The 23,576-nt window shown below is 40.5% G+C and overlaps 1 protein-coding gene across 1 annotated transcript; it reads left to right on the top strand.

The window, feature by feature from the left end:
* The first annotated feature begins 10,296 nt into the window (after nucleotides 1–10,296).
* Nucleotides 10,297–23,009, top strand: LOC133952327 (POU domain class 2-associating factor 1). Its single transcript, XM_062386722.1, has 5 exons — nucleotides 10,297–10,485; nucleotides 16,011–16,138; nucleotides 20,721–20,760; nucleotides 20,855–21,144; nucleotides 21,896–23,009. The coding sequence occupies exons 1-5, from the start codon at nucleotides 10,470–10,472 to the stop codon at nucleotides 22,322–22,324; spliced, it is 903 nt and encodes a 300-aa protein (XP_062242706.1). The 5' UTR covers nucleotides 10,297–10,469; the 3' UTR covers nucleotides 22,325–23,009.
* Nucleotides 23,010–23,576: the final 567 nt, after the last annotated feature.

Genomic DNA, 23,576 nt, shown 5'->3' with positions numbered 1-23,576 from the left:
ATAAAACAATTTTGTCGGAATTTACAAAGAAGAAACCACAGCTCATCTAGGCCTTTATGTCTTTAAGACAGAATTCCTGAAGTTTGACCACCTGATTAGTTTACTCTGGCCTCATAGATGGTTTCTTTCAATCCCAATAACATGTTTCAGTCTCTTCAAATGTAATCTTTGAATGGTTTTAAAAGCAGCACTAACTTTTGGGTGTATGACTTTAAAGACAAGACCGGAAATAAAGGGGAGTAAGGCTACTTTCAATTGAATTCAACATTTTGAGGGTTGATTATTGAGCTGTATTGGCTCCAAATCGCAATATACATAATTTCAAGGCACTTAACATAGCTAGAACCATCCAATATTGAAAAAATAATGACAGGAAGAAACCTAATGAACGGAGCTATCTGCTTCAATGGGTTTGGGTGAGGAGAGAGACGATAGGGTGTGTTGTCAGTCGTGCACAGACTGGTTTTCATGATGAAAATAATAACACAAAAATAATGCGATACTTACAGCAATAATTGTGTCATTATAAGTAGACCGGATTTGAGCGTTGTTTTCTTTAGATTTAGTTATTCTTCTTGCTGCCAACAAGAAATCAATCAATCAACTTAATGAAAAGTTATTAAATCAATAAGATGTACTTTTTAATACTTTAATGCTCCTGTTTATCTCTTCTGGTAATAGTGTTATTTATTTAGTGTTAATGAACAGCATAGGTGCTTTAAGCATGACTCCTTGGAGTCAGCACGACAGCTGTCACTCAGTGCTACACCGTGCATCATGTTACAGTGACTACCTGCTTAAAAATCCATGAACTCAGCTGCAGTCATAACTGGGTGTTATGAATACTATAGTTAGCTAAATATTCGTGTGATTGACATTTTTTCAAAATCTGAAAATAGAAAGACCAACAACTACTGATTCCAGCAAAAAAAGTAACCTACAGTCCATCGCCATTGACAACAATTCTACAAAACTCGAGTGTAAGCTTCACAAGCAATTGAAAAGGGACACCAAATCACCATAGAGACTTTCTAAACTGTATTAAAACAAGTAAAGCACAGCACCATTATTTGAGAAGGTTTTTACATATAAACCCTCTTTTATTTATTTGACATCCTCACAATCTAACTCAGGGAGAAACACGTGTCCCGCTTTTGCAACCTGTAACACTGACTTTCATCACCTGGCCTCAGGTCTGCCTCGGAATCCTCACATCTCTCCTCAAACCACTGTCTGTCGCAGACTCTCAGGTTCCTCTGCTGGTCTAAAGCTCTGAATGGCCTGTTGTGATGGATATGTGCTAGTCCTTCTTAAATCTCTATGAGACACTCAGTCCTCGCAGCTCGCCTGCTTGTAATATATATGATATCTGAATTGAGTATTCATGCTTTGGGATGATGGAACACCCTCATTGGGCCGGTATTTCATTTCTTTCCAAAGCAGCCCCCTTTTCTGCCTTTCACATGTACAATACATCCTTTGTGAAAGAGTCATTTTAATGTATGTGTTGTGCTGTAAGCCTGTTATCTTCACCCTTCTACCTTCTTTTAATTTGAATCTTTACGCAGAGCTCGGTTGACGTTACACCGGGTTTGAAATACTGTATTTATAGAGCTTGCTTTGTGTTGCCTAAAGGCAGCTCTATCTTCAGCTCTTCTGCTCTTCTGCGCTTCTACACAACAAATGCTTTTATTTGGGGAATATTCAAACTTTGACTATTCCCCCCCCGATTTTTCAACAAAATCATCTCAATGCAGTTTGGCTGATCAGGACCGTGAAACCACGTCTCCAATGGCTGCTACAACCAAACCTACAGCCTCCTTTTGCATCATCTTCCCATCAAGCTGCATTCGAAGCGAGATGTGGTGCTTTAAGGGCAGTGGGGAACAGTTTTTGTCAAGCTCTCTGGCGCCATCGAGTGTTTCTGAATATTCCTACAAGGTCGTCATTTGCTCAGGCTGTAGTCATTAGGTTTTACCACCAGGGGTCAGTAGTGCATATGATTTTGAAAAGTGTCTGTTCCTGTATTGTTTGGGACACTCATGGAAGTTCTGTTCTTTTATTTACTCTTTATTCTCAATCTGTCTGCTTTGCTAATATGACGTTTAACGTGTCAAAATGATGTTGATAGTCTTTCAACTGGTGTAGCAACAGTTTAAGTAGTGGGTTTTCCTCTATACACACATACACACAATGAAACCAAGGTTCTGACTGATAATAGACAAACGAAACATTGTGTGCACCACTATGTCTTGATAGAATATGAACCAGGTTGTACAGTGTGTGTGCAGAGTGTTAATTCATGCTTTACTTTGTCAGTAACTTGACAAGTCCTCACTTGTTTAGAGGTGCAGGTTGTGTTCATGAAATGAGTTTTTGTGTTGCTGAGGAATACTTTCACTGCAGCCCAGGGCAATGTTTTTGAGTCACAGGTGGTTGTAACGCACCTTTCTTCTCGGTTACTGAAGACTATTCAACAATGCACTGCTTCCTCATATCTGCCTTAACCATCCAACCCCTTTAACGTTCTCAATTAATAAATAACTAATGAGACTGTTCTGACCCACATGGAAATTTAAAGTTCAAAGCGTGTGTCCAGTACAAACCTAAACCTCTGTTACACTCACATACTAGCGATAAACCACACACCATTCAAATATGAGTTACTCTTTCACGCGAACTCATTCTCCCTTGCATAACAACCGCAAACATTTTTGATTAACTGCTCAGGCTTTTTAACTTCAAAGCTTCAAGTTGTCCCCTGAGCTAATCTGGCCTATGACTCATCTACTGGTGGAATGCTGAAGTTTCATAAAAATCGTTTTTCGCCCTTGTTCGGTGTTCCTCTGTAATAATAGGATAGTGGGACAAGTCCGTGCAGCATGTGAGCAACCTGTCTGCCTGCCCTGTGCATGTGGTAACCTGGCCTGGGCAGTTCTGTGGGAAGCTGATATTTAACCAAGATAAATAGTGAAAACACCTGGCACAGTTACCCATACCCTTACTCAGAAACCAAAAAGGGAAGTTCCATAACTTCCTGAATATGGCTGCCACCCTGGGGGATGTCTTAAAGGATTCAAGATATAACATTTTATTTTTGAACTATGAAACCTAAAGCTATTACTGTGTTTTGTGTCTTGTCATTACAGGCCATGTGTTTGTTTCTATTTTATAAATGTGCAGTGTTTTTGCTTGCACTGCAGGACTGCTGCCTCCTCTGTGTCAAAGGAGGAGATGAGTTAAGCTTGAAGACACGTGTTGATCCTGCTGCTGCAGATTCTGCTTGAGGTGGTTTCGACACAGAGGACCTCAAACACTGAACAGAAACAAACCAAGACCGTGAGGTAGGGAATAGGCCATTGGTTCGATTCAGTAAAAAAATACTGCAAAACCTTCCTGAAAACAAAAAGGTTACTTAAGTAAAAGTATAAACTTGACATCATATTTAATCAAGATTGTCACTTAACTAGAATGTGAAGCAGTCTAATGAATTAAAGGAGTAAAAAGGACAAAACGTTTCCCTGTCAAATGAAGTGAATTGAAGTATAAAATAGAAGAAAAACATAAATAATCTGTTAGTGTGTTCTTCCTTTATTCTCCACCAGGCCTCAGAGCAGAGGGTATTACTCACTTTGTTACTATTACTGTCATTATTAGGTTAGCTTGTAAAATCTTATTCAGCACACCAGTTTAATCTTAAAGGTCCGGTGTGTTGGTTTTAGGAGGATCCTAGAGAAAGGGTGTTAGGATATTCATAATATTGTTGTCTGTAGTCTGCATCCTGTAAGTCATGAAGCATCATGACTTACAGGAGCCCAGAATGGACAAATTAAACACTGGCTCTAGAGGCTCTATAGAAAGCCATTTCTGTTTTTAAGGTTATTTTATGGCCACCATTGATACTCCTACACACTGGGATTGGGGTGGTGAGGCGAGGGGGGTTACAGCTGTTCACAAGGTACAATTTCACCACTAGATGCCACTAAATCGTACACACTGAAAGTATTGGTAGACTTTTGTGGCACTTTTCAGGTTGTAATTGTGTCCCCCCCATTTCCAAACATGAAGGAATCTGAATATTTTAAGCAAAGCTCAATATAACCCAGCACAATACAAAAACACATATAACTCTGACTTCACCCACAAAGGGAATGTTGAAATGTAGGGAAAGCTGAACACTGCATTCAATCTGAAGGTAGGTGTCTTTAATTAAGTGGCCAGGGAGTGTGCTTGACCTTGGCCTGGTGAGCAGGTAAACAAATGGATTGATGCTCCTTCTCCTGAATTTAAAATTTTTTAGTAGCAGGTGAACTATACACCGCCCCTGAATTGTAAACTTTCTTTGAATTGTCTTCATTTCCGTTTTGTTTCCATCACTATGTTCTGCTCCTTGTTGTGCTACATATAAAGCAAACACTGTTAATGAAAGATGGAAGGACCTTCAATCGAAGATGAGTGATTTTAATATCTCTCTGTGCACGGGTCATTTCATTGCTTGTGAGATAAATATTAACAGAGACAATTGTCTCCGGGGACTTTCCAGGTGTGTTTCAAATTTCTTTCAGCTGTTATGATTGTATCATTACATTTTGTAAAGCAGTAAGTGAGGGCTAACTATTCATTTCTCTGTCGCATTTTTTTAATGAACTTATGAACTTCCAAGCTTAGCCTCTCAGTGTCACAAGGGAGCACTAACACTAGCTGCAGGATTTTCTTTTGTCTTCACTCTGTTTGTCCAGTTATTTAACAGCAGCAGCTGTGCAAGCACTTGCTCTCCTCTGCGTGTTTCTGTGAGGCCAGCTGAGGTCAAGTCTGGATCCTCTGCACAGGTGGAGGGCCAACCAGCACTGCCATCTCACGGTTCGACATGACAACGTGCACATGATTGCTAAGCCTATACTGTGTATGCACTAGAGAGAGAGAGAGAGAGAGAGAGAGAGAGAGAGAGAGAGAGAGAGAGAGAGAGAGAGAGAGAGAGAATGTGAGGGAAAGTAAGGCACGTGTTGAGTCAGTCGGTAAAAGATTAAAGTGAAGCCATAGCCCCCAAAGTAGATTGGTTTGCCCTGCAGGTTGAAGCGTGTTTATAGGTCCTGTAAGGCCTGGCATGTACTCACAGGCCAACCATGAGGGCCTGGCATGCAAACACACACACACACGCACACACACACACACACACACACACACACAGACACACACACAAACAAACAAACATTGTAAGTTTGAGCGACACTTATCTGGGTAATTAATGCATTCCGTAGACCCTTACCTCAACCATCACAATTAAATATCTGACCCTACTTTACCTAACCTGACCAAATCTGACCTAAACTGAACTTATCTGACCCGTAGAAGAAGCTATGCAGCCTTCAAGATTGTTGGAGTCCGTTCTCTATTGGCAATGTGTAGGAAATGAAACAAGCTCCATGTATAGCAACAATGACATTTAATAACCATTTTATCAAAATGTCCTATATACACATTCAGAAGACATGGCATTAAAGTGGAGTCTGATTTCCTTATTCTCCACTGTCTCACATTTCTTTAAATAATCTTCCCTCCCCTGTGTTCATCATGGCCGTTGACTGTGTGTGTCTGCTGCTTGGGGCTGAGCAGGAACTGGTGCCCACCGATGCCCACCGATAGGGAGTTTTTAAAACATTAAAGCTTCCCTCTCTTAAGCCAAAACCATAAACTGTGCGACACCACAACCCCCTGAAGTGATGAGTGGAACTGCACAGTTGGTGCAAGTTTGTCACTATGAGACAACTGTCACATTGCACCTTATAATTTTACCTTTGTGTAATATATATTATATATTATTATTTATGAAAATAGTTAGTGCAGCTTTTAATCGACTTTCTTTAGTTGTACTCCTATTTGCCTGAAGAATGATTAGATACTATTAATACTGTTATGATTATTGGTTCTATAGCGTATTCCTCCAAGCCTTAACTATAACTTACTGTATAGGGCTTGGGGTAAGACAGGAGTAGTATAGTGCCATATGTATACTATATTCCGTATATAATTACCATTAATTTGATTAAATAAATTCTCTAACATAAAACTGAGAAAAATCTACTTTCAAAATCTCCATCACGAATAAATCTCACCTAACATCCTTCCATTTTTCAGATAGAATGTTGTCATTTCAAACTTTTTACAATCTATTCTTACATAGCCATTATGACAATTCCACCTCAGATTTTAACTGTCTGTTTTCAATAGGAGACACTTGCTTTTAAAATGATTACAAGTGACCACTGGACTCACCAGCCTTCACTTAGTCTGCTGGGTTTCCCTCGGCCTCATTCACCAATTACAATTTTATAAGAACAACTCCAGATTCAACATGATGATATTCAGCCCCGAATCTATAGTGAATCTGAATGGGCACATAAACTGCTGCACTTCCATATACACATTACTCCTTTTTAAAAACTCACCACATGTCAGCAGGACAGCTCTTGTAGGACCTCTAGAGGAATGTGTGTGCACTGTTGTGTCCTCCGCTAAAAAGGCCTCAGGCAGCTTCTCCTTTATGCATTAGGTGTTATCTGACCTGATCTGACCTATGTTTACCCTCGACAGTGCTAAGCTGTCTTTTGTCTTTGCCATTGTTATTCATTTTCCATACGAGTCAGTGCCATCAGAGAGCTTGAACACGGGGTCACACGTCTGAAGGAGTCACCTCACATCTTTTTTAAATATCAGGTAGTCAGTCTTGGAGTTATTCATGAGCCACAGTGCCGTTGCAGGCGCTTGCGGTTGGCATGAGGCTGAGATAGGGATCATGTGTCTGTGGGTCAGTGGATGACGATAGGGACCCAGGTCCTCAAAGTCTACTGAAGAGAGCGGAGATACGATCAGTGCTGGGACCCAGCCCACAGGCCAAACTGACAAATGGGCCTCACACTGACAGACAACTGTTGCTCACTTTTCATGTTTCAGTCGTTCTCTTTCTACGCCCTCCACTCTCTCTTTCACACACTCCTCCAGGCCGGTTATCTACACTCTGACAGACGCACACTGCCGAAGCAAACCTACACAACTGTTACATGAACACAGTTATGAACTATCACCAAGCAGAGCTCTCACATCTTCGAAAACCTCTTTGCCTCTGCTGTCTACACACACAGCCACACTCATTGCATCCCAAAAAGTTCGAGTGACATTGTGGAGTGCTGGACGGGCTGCCATTAAGGTCAAAATTGCAATTCGTATTCTTTTCTCTCTGTCTTTTGAAGATCCGAAAGGGATGGAGGCATTATCAGGAATAGGCTCACACTAACCTGCGTGATTAAAATGTTTACTTTACATCTTCAAACTGATGAAATGCATTGCTTTCTCATCCTTACTGACTGTAATGATCAGTCAAAGATGTAACCCACATTCATCTGTATGTCAAAGATGAAAAAAGTGTCATTTGCTACGTTTTTAAAACCCACAATTCAAAATATGATCCAAACTCGTCAAATCAGTTCGAGCTGATCCTTCAGTTTGGCAGTGAAAACAACAGACGTATCGGGGCCAACACTCATCAAAGTGTCTGCATGTGTTTTCGGAGCGTTGCTAGTCAGTGAACCTTGAAGAACATGCAGGTGTTTCCCTCCTGCACCGCTACTGAACGTAGACCAACCCACGCAGGCCAGTTTCAGAACGCAGCATTAGCCCAAGACTGAATTTAGTCACCGGACTTCTGCAGCTGTCCTCTGTGCCGATGGTGACAGTACATGTTTGAAAAAGAGAAAAAAAAGGCGCACAGGTTATGATGATGATGCCCTCCAGAAATGTTCAACATCAGGAAAAGTTTGAATAATTATTTACAAACCATTCAAATTACACAGCAGAGCTTTCATCTATGCATTTTGAAAGACTTTTCTTTTCTAATGTTAAAATGCCAGTGTGTAAGTCCTATTGAGTCACCACTGCCTTCCAAACGACTTGTGACCTCACCCTTGTGTGTTCACAGTTAAACTCAGATTTACGGTGTGCAAGAACCAAACAATTATCATCAGGTGACATGTAGTAGTTCTCAACCTGTCGACATGAAACACTTTTTCCCCCTCTTTTCTGTTTGACTATGTTTAACTCCAGATAAAGAGGTTAATGTTTGAACTGAGGAAAACACTTTGACTGCAGTGGACACTAATGACAGTCTATCTCTAATGGAGTTTGTGTATGATTTTGGACAGATTATAATCTAATATGCCTGTTTTTTCAGATGATGGTCCTTACAAAAATAATCACAAATTATTTTGACCTCCATAATTGTCTTTTCTTGAGTGATAAACGTTAAATATAAATCTGGAAATTTCAATTTTCAATTCACAATATCGTTTTTTGTTTTGCAGAAGAATCTTTGATCTTGAGCTAACTGTTTTCCAAGCCTCAGAAAGGGGAAGTTGACCACAATATAATGACTGTAAAGACAACTGCCTGTTGCCATCTAAAAACACAGGCTGTATGAAGTTATTATTTCCGGGAGGGAAAGGGGTATAATTTTTTATTGACACATCATTTATTAATGTTATGTGTGAACCATGGTCTATAGGAGACATTACAACGCATATACACGTATCTAGATTTACCTACAGGCACTAACTTGAGCTGCTTAAACCAAACACTTTAAAATTAAAAGGAAGTTTAGTTTATACTTTTGACAGCAATTCTTTTTATACCTCAACTCCATATGGATTTTGATAAAATAGACTGCAAACACATTATACTATTATTTTAGTTTTCTCATTCCATAAAATGTTTTGCCTTCACAAAGTTTTTTTTTTTCATTATCTTTTTCCGTTCAGATTTCTCCACATCACAGTGACCATCAGTTCTGCTTAGTCCAGTTTGGTCTTAATAGGTGAGCTGCAATGTCCCCAGTCGTCTTTCTCTTGCAGTGGCTACATTGATGCTTGTTGAATGGCCTTGATTCTCTGTCATCAGAATCATCAGAGCCAGTGTCGAGTCCTCGGTTGATATGTGTTTCATCTTGCTGCAACCCGTTCCTCCCTGTATCCCTAACCAGTCCATGTTTGTGATCCTTACCCGAACCTCAAACAGCTTCTATGCATGCAACCTAAACATAAAGCCGCCATAAAACCCCAACAAAACACCTTTCTTTTACACTCTAAACTTTTGTTTTTGCTCTCAGGCGGTCCGAGGTCTAAGTGTGTGTGAGTGTGTCTGTTTGAGACCTGGGGAGAGGTTTCAGTTTGGTGTGGTGTCTGATGGTCACCCTTTGTTGGATTATACTGGCTTCTTCATGGTATAATTTTTTGACAGGTTGTGAACCTCAATGAGCACATTGACACTGACTCACTATTTTCAGGCAGAGATATTTTGCTCAACTGAAGTTTATTGTCTTTTATCAAGATCTACTGATTGTGCAGCACGCAGACAAAAGCTTGACTCATTCTCCATTCACATTCCTAAACAGGTCAGTGTGGGCACGCTCTCCTGCAGCCAGGTAGATTAGCTGCAGGGCTCATAGCTCTCCCACGTTTAATCCTCTCCAGTCGTGAACTCATAAATTCAGGAGTAGATTTAGAAAACGTATCGATTTTGAGCAGTGCTTCCTGAACAAGCCCCAACTTATATTAGCAAGTTCACCTTTTTGCCTTTCAAGCAGGAGTGTCTTGAGTTTTCATGTGGCAACCTTAGATCAATATTTCAAATGGCTGGGTAATTATTTGTCTTTATGCTCTTTATGTTTCCCCTAAAGGCTTGTTTGTGATATGCATGAACGGCGTTCACCGTGTGACGGATATCTTTCACATTCAGTCACAGTGCTGTGAGGGAGGGCAAGGGCATCGTGAGCTCAGAGAAAACACTGGAAGCAGGCGCAAACAGCATTGAGAGATTTGCTGACGAACACATAGAAAGCCAACGACTCTTCATGTTGTATAATATGGGTTGAATGAACCTGTGCATGCAATGACATGAAAAAAATTCAATGGTTTTAGAGAGTTACTTTTTGACTTACAACAGTTCTTCCCTCAGCTATTCTGTGCAGTATAGGGTTAGGGTTATCAGTTTTTCCCCCCAGATTTTGATACACTAAGGCTTAATATTAACATTGCATTAGACTAAGGTAATGAATAATGAACTTATATGCAGGGGTAGACCCATTGGGGCACTGGCCCCTGCCCACCTACTAAGCTTGTGGGCCCCTGGAGTGCCCCTGACCTGTCAGTAGTCATCAAAACACCATTTTCCATAATTCTCAATCATCCTCAGCTGTGTTTGATTTTGTCCTCCATTATTCTTTTTTAAATGTTATATCTCTCGTACTTATGATTCAACTTACATAGCACCAGCAGTGAAACTAGATACATGAGGGAGATTTGTGGTGGAGGAAACTGTGACATCCCAAGGGGACTGTTCGCCAGTTGTTATAAAGAACGTCAGTCAACCCGCCACTTTGATTTTCTTCAGTTTGACGATACTGTATTAGCGCGACAAGCAGAATGCACTGGGACAAACGTAAGTTCATCTCATCATTTGCTGTTTACATGAGATAAACAAACCCTAATGTTGATTGTGATTGATATAACATTTACTGATGTAAAGTGTAGGATTTGCGTGTCTAAACTAACTTTAACTTATGTGAAGGTGGTAAAAAAGTTTCAAAAATCTAAATATTTTTCACTTAAACCTTTGTACGGTGTGTTAAATTCAGTTTTCACTTGAGGTCTACATGAAATTATGATTCCTTCTGATATGGCTTTGTATACTCATGGTTGAATGCAGTTAATGGAAGTCGCTTTGGATAAAAGCTTCAGCTAAATAATATTTTGAGAAGCTTACATCTAATTTAAATCAATTTCTGACATTGTTTGTAATCATTTGTAGATAATGTTCTGGTTGATTACTACAGGTGATGAGTTGTTACTCGGACGAAAACATTTGATTTTGCTGAACTTAATTTATTTTCATAGTTATAACTTAATCAGGTGAAACTGATTCGTTTAACACAAGTTCTTGCTCAATAGATAAACGTGGTTTGTAAAGCCATAACCTCAACACAACCGGTGGCTCTCCCACCATAACCTCCCTAACCGAATGATCTGGGGATTTCTGGAACCCTAACGATAATCCTTCTGTGTTGAACTGTGTCAGGATCACTTTTGAAGCTAGTGTGTCAGTCTCTTTTGGAAAGAGGAAGATGGTATTTTGAAAGTTGGCTCCATTCTGCTATTGGCTTGTAATCTTGATATGCAAAATGTTGACAGACCTCTGCCACAGCAAGAGACGGCACAGCTGTGGCGCTTCCTCTTTTGCGTTTTGTCTGTGTGCTCATGTGTAAGTTTGACTTAAAATGGAGGGGTATGAAAGACAACAACATCTACTGTTAAAATGTCAATTTCCGAGATCTTATACAGTACCATCCACCTAACTTTACTTTTGTACGATTTATCTTTGGGGGAGGGTTTGCACTGTTTTTTATATAAATCACTTTTCATGATGAGAACCACACCCCTGTTTGCAGCACACTCCTTCAGTCCTTCGCCAAAAATCTTTACAAATCTGTTGTTAACATTGGCTGTGTGACAGCCTTATTTCCTGACCTCACTAGAGTTGGTGATGAACATCCATTGTGAGCAATCTTAAAATCCCACGCCAGCTTCCTTCTCTACCAGTCCTAATTTGGTGAAGGCTGTTCTCCTGTGAAAAGCAACACCACAGGGGATTTGTGCAGCTGCTTATTACAAACATCTTATTGTTAGGTAACCTCTAGGGCTCATTATTATGTCAGAGGGGAAGTCTGGTGACCTGTTATATTACACTCACAAAGTCTGCATTAGGAGGAGGCTGGTTTGGACGAATGGGTCTACAAATCACATTGTTTTCACCATGTCAACAAGCCTAATGATTAAGGAATCCTCGATTGACCTCTCCCCTGGCCTTAGTATCATACCAAATGGCATTTTAACCTTCTATTGAAAATGGGTGGGCTTATCAGTATAAATAAACCAACAAAAATGTACACAAGTAAAAGTTTCATATATATTTTCTACTTTCCACTTGATAAAGTTAGTACTTGCTTTTAAATATACTTAAAGTATTAACAGTTAAAGTACTTTCTGAGTCTAGCCTATCCCCGGATACAATGGTTTACTACATCCATATTGCTGAGTCTCTTTTGAATCCATTTAAAGTGTTTCTTCTTCAGTGATGCACATTATAAAAATGTATTGGAGTACAAAGTACAACCAGCGTGGGTCTACAGGGATGTTGGAAAAGTGATGACTCACCTGATCTCAACCCTGTTGCACCTAGGGAAGACTTAACACAGACATGTAGACATCATCAAAACAATGCTGTCCATCTAGAGACAAGTAGAATTAAAGAACGGGAAGGTATTACTCTGGCTTAATTATTTGGCTTGACCTATGTACTGAACCTCTATATCCTAGGCAACTGAAATATACTTTCAAAGTATTCCACAAACTTGTATTCACAGCTGTAAAACACTTCAGTCCCTCAAGATCAAACCCGAGCCTGCATTCTATATTGTTTTTCATGTTTAGTCCTTTAATGGGATGCCAATCTCATCGATCTCTTTCATTTTATATTTCATTCAAACTGTTTTAAATTGTAATTAAGGTTACTCTTTGACACCTACCCACATACTTGTCATTATTTATTTACAGTCGTTTTGGCTGTCAATTATTTTAAGATCTTGTTGGCAACATTTAAAATAAAGTTTTTAATTAATTCTCAAGTTTATCATTCATAAGAAAGGAGAATATATGGAATTAATTGACTTCATTAAAAACTTCCAAATTCATGCTTGACCAATTTCATTGTAGATCCTCACCGGTCTCCTGCTCTATCACAGGGAGAGATGGAAACAACAGTAACAGGATGAAGTTCAGAGGAGCAGGCAGGGAACTGCCTTTCGGTGAAAGTTAACAAAACAATCAGGAATTCATTCTGAGCTAATGATTGTCGGCCATATAGGTGCAATCACTGAAACAGAGACAAAAAAAACGGTTGAATAACATTTGACCAATTCAGTGACAAAAAACAGCAGATGTGACAAAACAATAAATTCCACAAACTTCTGTCTGTCTCGCTGTTAGCTGTTAGTCTCTCTGTTTGTCCAGCTATAAATGGAAAGCATTTAATCAGTTTCCTATTTGCATGTCTATTGTTCATTTACCAGGAAAGTGCAGTACAGAGTTTGGTGCGATTTGGACACATGCTACTATCAACATGGGTCCAATTTGAAAATTCAGGCGACCAACGTGCTGTAGCAGTAAGTGGGGCGGGGCAGTGTGGCTCCTGAACATGTCTTCTTCTATATCGTCAGATAGCATTTTTTATTTTATTTCACCATAGCTGATTGAATTTGGGTCTGAAGATTGAATTAATTGCTAAACTCTGTAAAAGCCAACGTGTGATGTCAAAAGAGAACTCCTGAATACTTGTATAAAAAAATATGTGAACAGTAATACAGCAAATTCTGTTTCAGTTTATGAAGCTCTGGAGCAGGCTAGAACAGGAGAACAAAAGAAAAAAGAAAAAATAGAGCTGAGTAGCTGGTTGTTTGTACTGTTGTATTTAGTAGTACAATAGCTATTTGTATTCTTGCCATTTGCCATTTTCGGTTCAAATGCATTGTAACAAAAATACCACATTCATCTTTTCAAATTGTAATAATGCATGACTTTACAGTTTCTTCAATCCGACAGCATCCATGGTTCTGAATTCTTTCAAATATTTAGCATTTTCTTCAGCAGTTTCGACCTACTATACTGAAATACAACTGAAAAGAACTTTATACACAATTTCAAATATTCTTCTCAGGAAGTCTGAGGTTTCAGGGACACAGAGCAGGTTTACTGCTGAATGGAGAATAAGTCAGTCAATGCCTACAGTGTATTGTGTTTTTCATTTGGGCTCTTGATTAGTTCTCTCGTGCAACCTAACACCTGCTTGTTGAGCTGCAGCTCCGCTCGTCAGTTACCAAATCAATAACAAAACCCTACTGAGTGATCTCATGCCAGTAGTCCGAGTCAATGTTTGAATGGGCCTGAAATTGTACGACAGAACAGCAGCCACATGGGCAGATCAGACTTCTGTCGGGTTTTGGTTTAATCGGACCCAGAGGCAGACACGGGAGTGGAAAAGCTAATGGCTCTGTAATGATATTTGCAGGGGGAATGGTAATTTATGAGTCAGGGGGAAGACAGACGAGCAGAGAGAGGAATGGAGAGTCCTGGAGGCAGATTGTAGTGGTGGTGGGGGGCATGGCAGGTGGTGGTAGGTGACACTGGAAACAAAGTCCCTGGCCAAAAGAAAGAGTATTATGAACATTAGAAGTTTGCAAGAGTAACTATAGTATAGCAGTTTGTACAAAGCAGCTGGTACCACCTGAGCTGGTATAGTCTGGCAAGGAATGGCAGAAGACCAGGGTATTTGCATTGCAGGGTTGATGAGCAGATGGAAGGTCTGAGACTGACCAGGTGCAGCAGAAGGCCGTGCCCACAAGTCACAAACACACGCACACACACACACACAAACACCCACCCACACACACACACACACACACACACACACACACACACACACACACACACACACACACACAAACACACGCACAGGGAACACACAGGTGAAGTGGGGACACCGGGAGAACACAGGAAAAACCAACTTCGTTCTTAACTGCTTGTAATTGGTGCATCTTGGCCGGTGTCTCACTGTATTCTATAATCAAACCTTAAAGTTCATGGGAGGATGAACAAAACAACCCTATTCCTGTGCGTACACGCCACAACATTGGTTCTGGCTTATGTGTTCATATTTACTAATTAGATTTAGTCACATTTTTATGTAATTTCCACAGGATGTTTTTTCATTTTCTGCTGGGAGTGAGTTCACATCAGTGATCAAAGACAATATCGAGGTAAATCTACATAAGGCAGTACGCTGTGATATGGAAAGTTCAGTCTTTTTCAAAGTTATTTTTTGCAGCTTATCCTCAGAGAAAACGAGCCACAGGGCCATTAGTTAACCTGTAGATGGTTGGATAGCCGAGCATTTGCATATGACTGCTTATGAATTATGTTTCTTCTGGGTTCAACTTAAATTTAGCTGGGATAGTCTCTCTCTCTCTCTCTCTCTCTCTCTCTCTCTCTCTCTTCACAATATGGAAACAGAGATAAACAAGACAGGGTCAGGAAGATTAAGAAGTGGGAGCAATCCAATGATGTCCTGTTGACTGGGATTTGCTGGTCATGGGGCTGTTTAGGCTCACATCCATCCCCCTCCATCTACTGCGTGTGTGGGGAGGAAGACGTCATGTCTCTGTTTGATTTATATCCCTGGGCCGTACTGACCGGTGAAATTGCTGTCGGATCTGACCTTCATTGCTGTCGGATCTGACTTCCCCTCATGCTTATACTTGCAGGAACTAACAGGTTGTAGGCTTTGAGTGTTCTGGTGCAGGAAGACCATTTAGCCTCAGGTCTCCGTCAGTGTGGCTCCACCATCAACTGGTGGTATTTCCTAGAAAAGAAACTGTCAGCTCTAACGACCGCAGGGTTTACAAAAAAACAACAACCACAGCCGATTCCTCAACAGACCCTAAAATACAGCCAACACAATATTATTTAAATATTTAGTTGAGTTGGATGAAAGTGACTCTGAGTAATGTTTTTGTCTTTTCTGTCACAAAGTGCTCGTTGTGGGAACTGTAGGGTTTCCCCTCTATATTATTTTTAATATCTATTAATCTATCTATTGTAAGAGCCTTTTGTACTTGGAACACTTTTGCAATACATATCTATATATATATATACGTATATATGTATTTTGACATAACCCCACAATGATGTCTATTAGAAGCTGATGAATGTATGGTTTTATGTTCAGTATTAAAAAAGAGTTATGATGAAATCGTGCTTGTTGAGGTTTACAGGTTGGCTCAAGACAGCAGAAGATAATTGGAGCCATGAACCGACATTGTAATTCCACAGTGTCTCTTTCTGTTCGTTCTCCAGCACCAACACCAGCACTGACCAGGTCCAGACCATATCAAGGTGTAAGAGTAAGGGACCCAGTCAAAGAGCTGCTGAGGAGGAAGAGGAGTCTGGAGTCGCACGGCACCAAGACAGCCCTCTCTGCTGCGGTGAGGGCACTGTGACACATGACATTACACAGAGTTCCTTAACTGTCTACATTTGATATATAATTGCTTTTAATTTACCTCATAGAATCCTGTAGAGAACCTGTTATTATCACACAATTCACATTTAACATCTAAAGTGAAGTTCAAGTCAAAATTAATGATTTATGTATTGTTCCTCATTCATTTACCTACTGACACTTTTATGCAACAGAACCTCAACCTTTTCCAAATAACCTGGAGCACGTTGTCCCCTGAAATTTGATGAGTCATTAAACAAATTTGCAGTGGGTGGTTTATTGTAACCATTTGAATATAGAGCAATGGTAACTTAGTGTCATGCACTGATGGACTAATCTGACACTGCAAATCAATGCCATGTGAGATTTGCTGTGTTTGGAAAGGGCAGAGGATGCAGAAAATACACTAAGAACGAGCGTTTATGAAATCAACAAGAAGAGTTATGCTACCAAGTAAAGCAAAGGTGCAGGATTGACTTTGTCAGGCACCTGTCTGTGACAGGTTTGTCTTGATTACTTTTTCCTGGGGGGGGGGGGGGGGGGGGGGGATTGTTAAAACAGTCTCCATGGCAATCAACATCTGTGCCAATTTTCAGTCCAACGTGCCCACTGGATATTGTCTGACAATGTTTCACTTCTAATAAAATTGCCTTGATTACGTTGAGATGATTTAGCAGCCTCATTCTCCAGGCTGATATTCTTCACTATGACGGAAAAAAATGAACCCGATGATCTTTATGCTCTCTCTCGCTTTCTGTCTCGCAGACATCTAAAGATCTGCACCAGACGCAGGTTGTTGGTTGTGGAGGTGAACTCTGTTGAGATGATGTTACAGAGTTGTTGTGTTGGGAGTTATTTTACCAAATGGAGCAACAGGGCATTCTGAATAACTGGGAAATCGGTTTGTGTCAGGAGAGGAGCAGTCAGGACCCCATGATTGTCCCAGAGCAGAAGGGGGATTTAACCTTATATAATCCAGGTGTTTTTCCATGACGGTTACAAGCATTCCCTCTATGACTCCAGGGCTGGGCACACAGCCCTATGCAAAATAACTTGCAGCCTTGCCAGAGAGCCCTCCCACATGCTATGTATTACTCCTCCACACCAGTAGAGGACCGACACGACACGTTCACACAAACATGCACATGCACAAACTGTCCTCATACACACCCTGCCATGAGAGAGAGAGAGAGAGAGCGAAAAACATGAAACGTGACTTCAGTATGTGAGGAGAGAAGTGTTATCATGTCTCTGCCATTTTTTTCCATCTTGTGAAGAGGTAGATGAGTAGCTGAACACCACCCTGCAAAAAAGCTATTGTCTTATGTCTGATTGTACATGTCACTGTGAGGCAAGAAACTCCAGGAAATCACCTAGCCCAGCCAAGAAAAACAATAGCTGCAAGTTGTTGTTTTTAACACCTACGCTCAAACAAATAATGTATGAAATATACTACTTAATTGAAGAGCTTAAAGGTGCCTGCAGGAGTTTTTTTTTCCTGAGCCTTAACACGTTGTTTTTGTGCTTAAACCTTCATCATAGGATTGTCCCGTGAAAAAAGGCTCAGTTATTTACTTTTCATCTCTGAAGTTTAACAGTTCTATGGCTTAGGCCATCTGTGGTAGTATCTGCATATGTCTGCCAAGGCTGGTTGGCCACTTGATTTCTTGAGACGGGGTCCAATCCCAGCTAACATTGGGTGAGACACAAGTAACTGTAATCCTCACCATGATAAAGAAAAATCCTGGAGCCACCCTTTTATCCAGATCTGCTCCAAAATGTAATGGCTTCTTCCCTGGCTCGTGCTCCACCCTTCCAGAGAATTTTATGGAAATGGATGCTGCAGGTAGTTATAATCCCGCTGATAGACAGGTAAAGGGCAATGAAAAAAAAACGCTTGGGGCAGGCTAAAAGAAAACAGCTTATAAAAACAACCAGTTGATTCAGATTCAAATGTTTAAGTTGATTCAAATCAGCACAATTAGCTATGGCAATTAAAGGGAGAATATATAAATACCTTGTGTGCTTTCTGCCATACAGACAGGTTTGGATTCATCTCTCCAGGCTCTTCACGTGACCCCATATTGCTCTGGATAATTCACAAACCTGTCATCAGTTATAATGAGTTTTCAACTCTTCTGCTAAAGAAATATATCAAGTGTAGAGTCTGCAGAATATCCACAGTAATGGGGACACTCGCTTTGAAAATAAAAATGATGTTGGTTGTTTCTTTTTTGGGGGTTATTGTTGTTTTTATGCAATTTCTTAATGCTGTGAGGAATGCAAGCAAAACTATGAGGATGCTCAGGGGTAGTGCATGCCCCTGCCAAGACAAACGTCCTATTTTTCCATGTTAAAGACAGAGAAACAATTCCCTGGAACTCATTTATCTAGATCTACCATGACCATACCCTTCAATCCAATTTTGGGGAGATTCACACATTTGTTTTGCGTAATCCTGCAAAATAACAAACTGAGATCTAATGCCGATGAAAACCTATCCTAATTTGCAGAGGACAATGGTGTCAATTAATCTGGAAAAGCGTCCCCCTCTTACATCCGAGTGGGTTTCATTTTTGCAAATTGACTGATGTGAAGGGGCGGGGGGCTGACATAATGTAAACCACTGTGCAGCCTGATAAGCTTTGGTTTGAAATCCTAGTGTTTGCAAATTCGGCGTTGTTGAAATTCCAACACACGAGTCAACACGTTAGTTACCACAGTGGGTGTCAGTTTTCACGAGCGTCACCAGAGATATTGATTTTATTTACCAGGGCCAAATCTAACCAAAAGTACTTTTTGTGGATGCCAGTAGTCCGCCTGGGGGGTAATGACGGAAATTTCCGCCTACTGTCAAAGCTGTCACACTAACCAGCTCCCCTGTACCTCTGCAGTCCTGCAGGCACCTGACAGCACATGCCCCCCCGCTGGATGACTGCAGGCGGCTTAATGCAGTCTTTCACTGCAGCTCATGTAAAGCACCGCCTGAACACTGACACAAGCTGTCAGTACTGTCACTGATGCCACTGCCTCCCGCATTACCCCCTTACAGTTTTCTCACTACAGACTCTGTATTTCACTGAACCGCCACCTGTTATTCACTCACCCTTATACATACATGTGTCTTTCAGAAAGAGATTATCTGCACGTGGTTCTGCATCATGAATCTCCTGGTGGGCGACAGTGAGGAAACACAGAGAGAGAGGGATTTACAGCAAAGACTCATTGAGCTTGAGGTTAAATTGTGGCTTCTCCGGGATCAAAGTGTTAAAGCTGCCAAAATGTCAGACATCATTCACAGAAGCATTAAGAAAACATGTAATAATCTGGCTAAGGCCAATGAACGGCATGCACATGGGAACATAGTTGCATGATAAATGAAGATGACATGTATTGGTCAGGAAATGTAAATAACGTTCTCACAGAGTAGAACGATCTGGTAAATTCGGTCAAAATAAATGATTAAAATAAGTGTACTTTGGAGTTCAAAGATCACAGATGGAAAATAGCATGTTGGCTGATTCTGGTTATTAATGATTTATCATTTCTATCTGGTATGTCAACGAACCAACCAACCAACCAAATTATATTTGTATAGCCTATTTTCACAAATCACAATTGGCCTGCTATGGCTTAGTAAGGTGTGCTATCCTCTGATCTTATACCTCAACAAGAGTGAGGTAAAAATGTCCATTAAAAAACAACGAGAGACTTTGGGGGCCCCAGGCAAAACGGACCAACAGGGGCCTGGCATTGAACCAAATCCGTCAGCTTTGTCGTTGCATCCCTGTTCTTAGTGAAAAGAGTTTGCCCAGTTGTCAAGGAATGGTTGCTGTTGAACACCCTTAGTATCTGGGATCACTTGTCCAACCATTTCCGTAGGCAATTTTGTGATAAGAGCAACTACAAATCCTTTATTAGTTCCAATATGGAATATGACTGTATACACAAGAACAGCTACTATCAAACCATTTTGCACAGTGACATTTCGTGAGCTTTAGAAGCTTTAGAAGCTTAAGAAGAGATACAGAACTCTGCCTAACCTTCTTCTCAACAGACCATAATGCAACTCATCAAAAAGTATGTTGTGGCAAAAAAGAAACTAAACTGAAGGTTCTCTTGCTACTTTTATCTACACCATGTAGTCTCCATCAGAATAAGTGAGTGAGTTTGCAAAACGCAAGATTTAATTTATATTAAATATATCTTTCAGGGTTGATGCAGTCAATGTGAATTTTTAAAACATGAATCATGTTCAAAACGCAATATACAGTATACTAACTGCAGCAATGTACAATGAATCCTAAAATCACAACTCCAATAATATACCCACCTCAGCAGTATATACAATTCTTTCCCCACGCAGCCCACTCACACACACAGACACCAGTTGTAATCTCTCCTGCTGCTCACACCTGGACTCGATCGGTACAAGTGTAAATAGTGCATATTTACATATCAACATGCACTCTGCAGCAGCAACATGTGATAATTGTTACCCTGCAGTTATTGAAATGCTCAACACACTTTTTTTTAGAATTGATGATATATTTTTTCTTTTTTAGGATGTGGTCGCACGCAACAACCCGACATCATACACACAAGGTACTTGATCACATATGTACCTGAACTGATTCCTGTAAGTGAAGCTTGTGCATGTTTCTCAAAAACTCACACTCAGCCTCTGTTTGTAATCCAGTCACCTTTGGCTCTGACAGCACCAGTGGCACCACAGCTGAGCCGTCAGTTGCAGCTGGAGATGGTCGGCCGCAGTGCACAGGAGGGAAACCTTCCTTCCTGGCCAGTGGCGCTGGCCTGCAGCCTGCCATTGCACCGTGGTCCTCACCTGAATACAGCCAGCAGGAACTCCCAGCTCAGACCCTGGCCTACCCAGCCACCACACTGACGGCTGACCTGTACATGCAGACTCTGTGCCCCAGCTACACCATGCTGACCTACACACACACACCGCTGCTCACTAACTTTGGGGTGAGTAGATTCAACTTTTAAAGTGAGGAGCAGCCCTGTCTCTTACTATAGTGGTTTTGAAATGGGAGTCTACAACTCTGTAAAACTATGGCACTCAGCCAGGGGGACTGTGAATGGTTTATGAGTATTCTGTGTTAACAGAATTTGAAAATGAAAAACATGAATCATACGTGCCGTTCTCACAGAAAAAAAGTGCTGCACATATGAATGTGTATGTTAATGAGTGAATGGCAAAAAAGTACTGTAAAGCACTTTGAGTAGTCATCAAGACAAGAGAGGTACAATATAAGTACAGAGCATTAACCATTTGATATAAATCGATGAATTTTTCTCTGCATTTGTAGGAAATATAATTGCTCAGAGTTTGAATACATAAATGGTCAAGTTTTCAAAGGTTGTAGTTGAGTTGTATAGAAATGTAATTTCAAGGAAACAAGGTTGAAAGTCAACAGCTACAAACAATTTGTATGTTCAGTTTCCTTTGGGACCTTTGTGCCACCTTTCACGTAAATGATACCTTGGCACAAATGTGCAAGATACAGTGTTTTGGATCTATGATATTTTGGCTTCATTTCTGGAAAGTTTGAGGAAGTGGAGACACGTCGTCCCTGTTTGTATACAACCTATGGTTATCTTGTTGGGTGCACAATAGAGTCACACAACAATGTATATATATAAAGTTGTAAGCATGTTTGCATGTTTGCAAGTTCAACAGTACAATTTTTTGTTACATTTGCTGATCTGTCTGCAGACCATACCAGTGGCCCAAGCACCAGGCTCCTTCCCTCAGATGGAACTCCCAGACTCAGGGTTGACCTATCTCCCCTGGACCCAGCCTATCACAACCATATCTACTATGCCCAACCCAGGGGTCCAGTTCGCTCCATGCTCAGCAGCCCTGTCTGGCCCACCTCTGGTGCACATGCCCTTGTCCATGTCTGTGACCACCATGATCCCTCAGCTGGAGGCGCATGGTGCAGACCCTCAGCTCGAGATCCTTGACCTCCCTCAGCGTTCAGAGCTGAACCCTGAACATCAAGGCCAGTCTCTGGATGAAGATCCGGGGATGGAGCCGGGATCACCAAACCTACTGGATAAACTTCTAGAGGATCCCAAGGAGGATGGTGAAGTGGAAGACAAAGACTCATACAGCAACTCACTTTTCATACCCAATGTCTAAAAAACATTGTGTACATTTTGTGTACATTTTGTGTGTGGAGAGCTGTGTTTCTGCTCTCTGTGTTTCTTTATTAATTCCTTAAACAAACTTTCTTTTATTAGCGTGATTTCTGATCTTAATAATGGATGCAATTTCTTTCAGCATTCCAGTGCTAGTGTCATTCTCCTTTTAGTTTATTTCAACTTTGATCTTTATATTGTAGCTGTGGCCAAAGTAATTTACAAAATCAATGCTGAAATACCAAATGGACAAGTTGGGCTAAACTCCCATAGCCCCCGGCTGTATATGTGATACTTCCTTTGTAGTAATTTGGTTTATTATAGATTAATTCGATTTTAGATGCCATCACAGTACAATAAAAAAAGTGAGGTCCTGTCTTTTGAAGGAGACCAATCTTATAATCTAGACTTAATCTATTGACTTTTCTTGAAATTATGTTTTTTTTTCCTCTGGTGTATCATGTTTGATGTCACAACCGCACTGAAAACTGTGAGTATCAGCTCGCTGTTCTAAATACAATTTGAACTAAACACAGAAATAAAAGGGTGATAGGCATTTCACAGAGAAACTGTACTGAATATGCCAAGAGGTAGGTCAAAGTTTAACCTAATAGTCACTCTACAAAGTATGCTGGCAGTTTATAAAGGGCAGTTTGGGTAATGATTAATAAATTAACCAAATTTTCTGGTTGACCAGTTTTTTTTCCTTTTTAAACCCTGGTTACTAAATACCAGCATTTATAGGCAGTCATCTATTTTCCGATATATGTCTCATGATCTAGTTTAATGATTCATCACATTGAATGACCAAACAAAATTTAAGAACATTGCATATTTGTATGCAATGTTCACAAAGATTAACTGATTAGAGTGACCTTTGGAGTCTGGAAAAGATATGTAGACTAAAACTGGCTCTTATTCTATTTAGCTTTTCCTTTCTTAAGCTTAATTCAATATATTCACTTGAAGAAAAAGAAGTTTCTGTGTTCTTGATAAATAGAAATTATGTCAAAGACTGGGTACCAGATAATATTAGAGCTGCCTTCATAGCGGTGTGGCCTAGGGGTAGAGTGATCGTCCTCCAACAAGAAGGTTCCCGGTTTAATCCTCACTCTTCCCCATGTATGCCGAAGTGTCCTTGGGCAAGATACTGAACCTCTAAAAAAAAAAGGCCCCTCAAAGATGTTGAATGCACCAATTGTAAGTCGCTTTGGATAAAAGCGTATGCCACATGACAGATAATGTAATGTGAT

This window comes from Platichthys flesus, chromosome 4, assembly GCF_949316205.1.
Source record: "Platichthys flesus chromosome 4, fPlaFle2.1, whole genome shotgun sequence".
Lineage (NCBI taxonomy): Eukaryota > Metazoa > Chordata > Actinopteri > Pleuronectiformes > Pleuronectidae > Platichthys > Platichthys flesus.
Note: the sequence above shows the minus strand (reverse complement) of the source record. Positions and strands in the feature narration are given on the sequence as shown.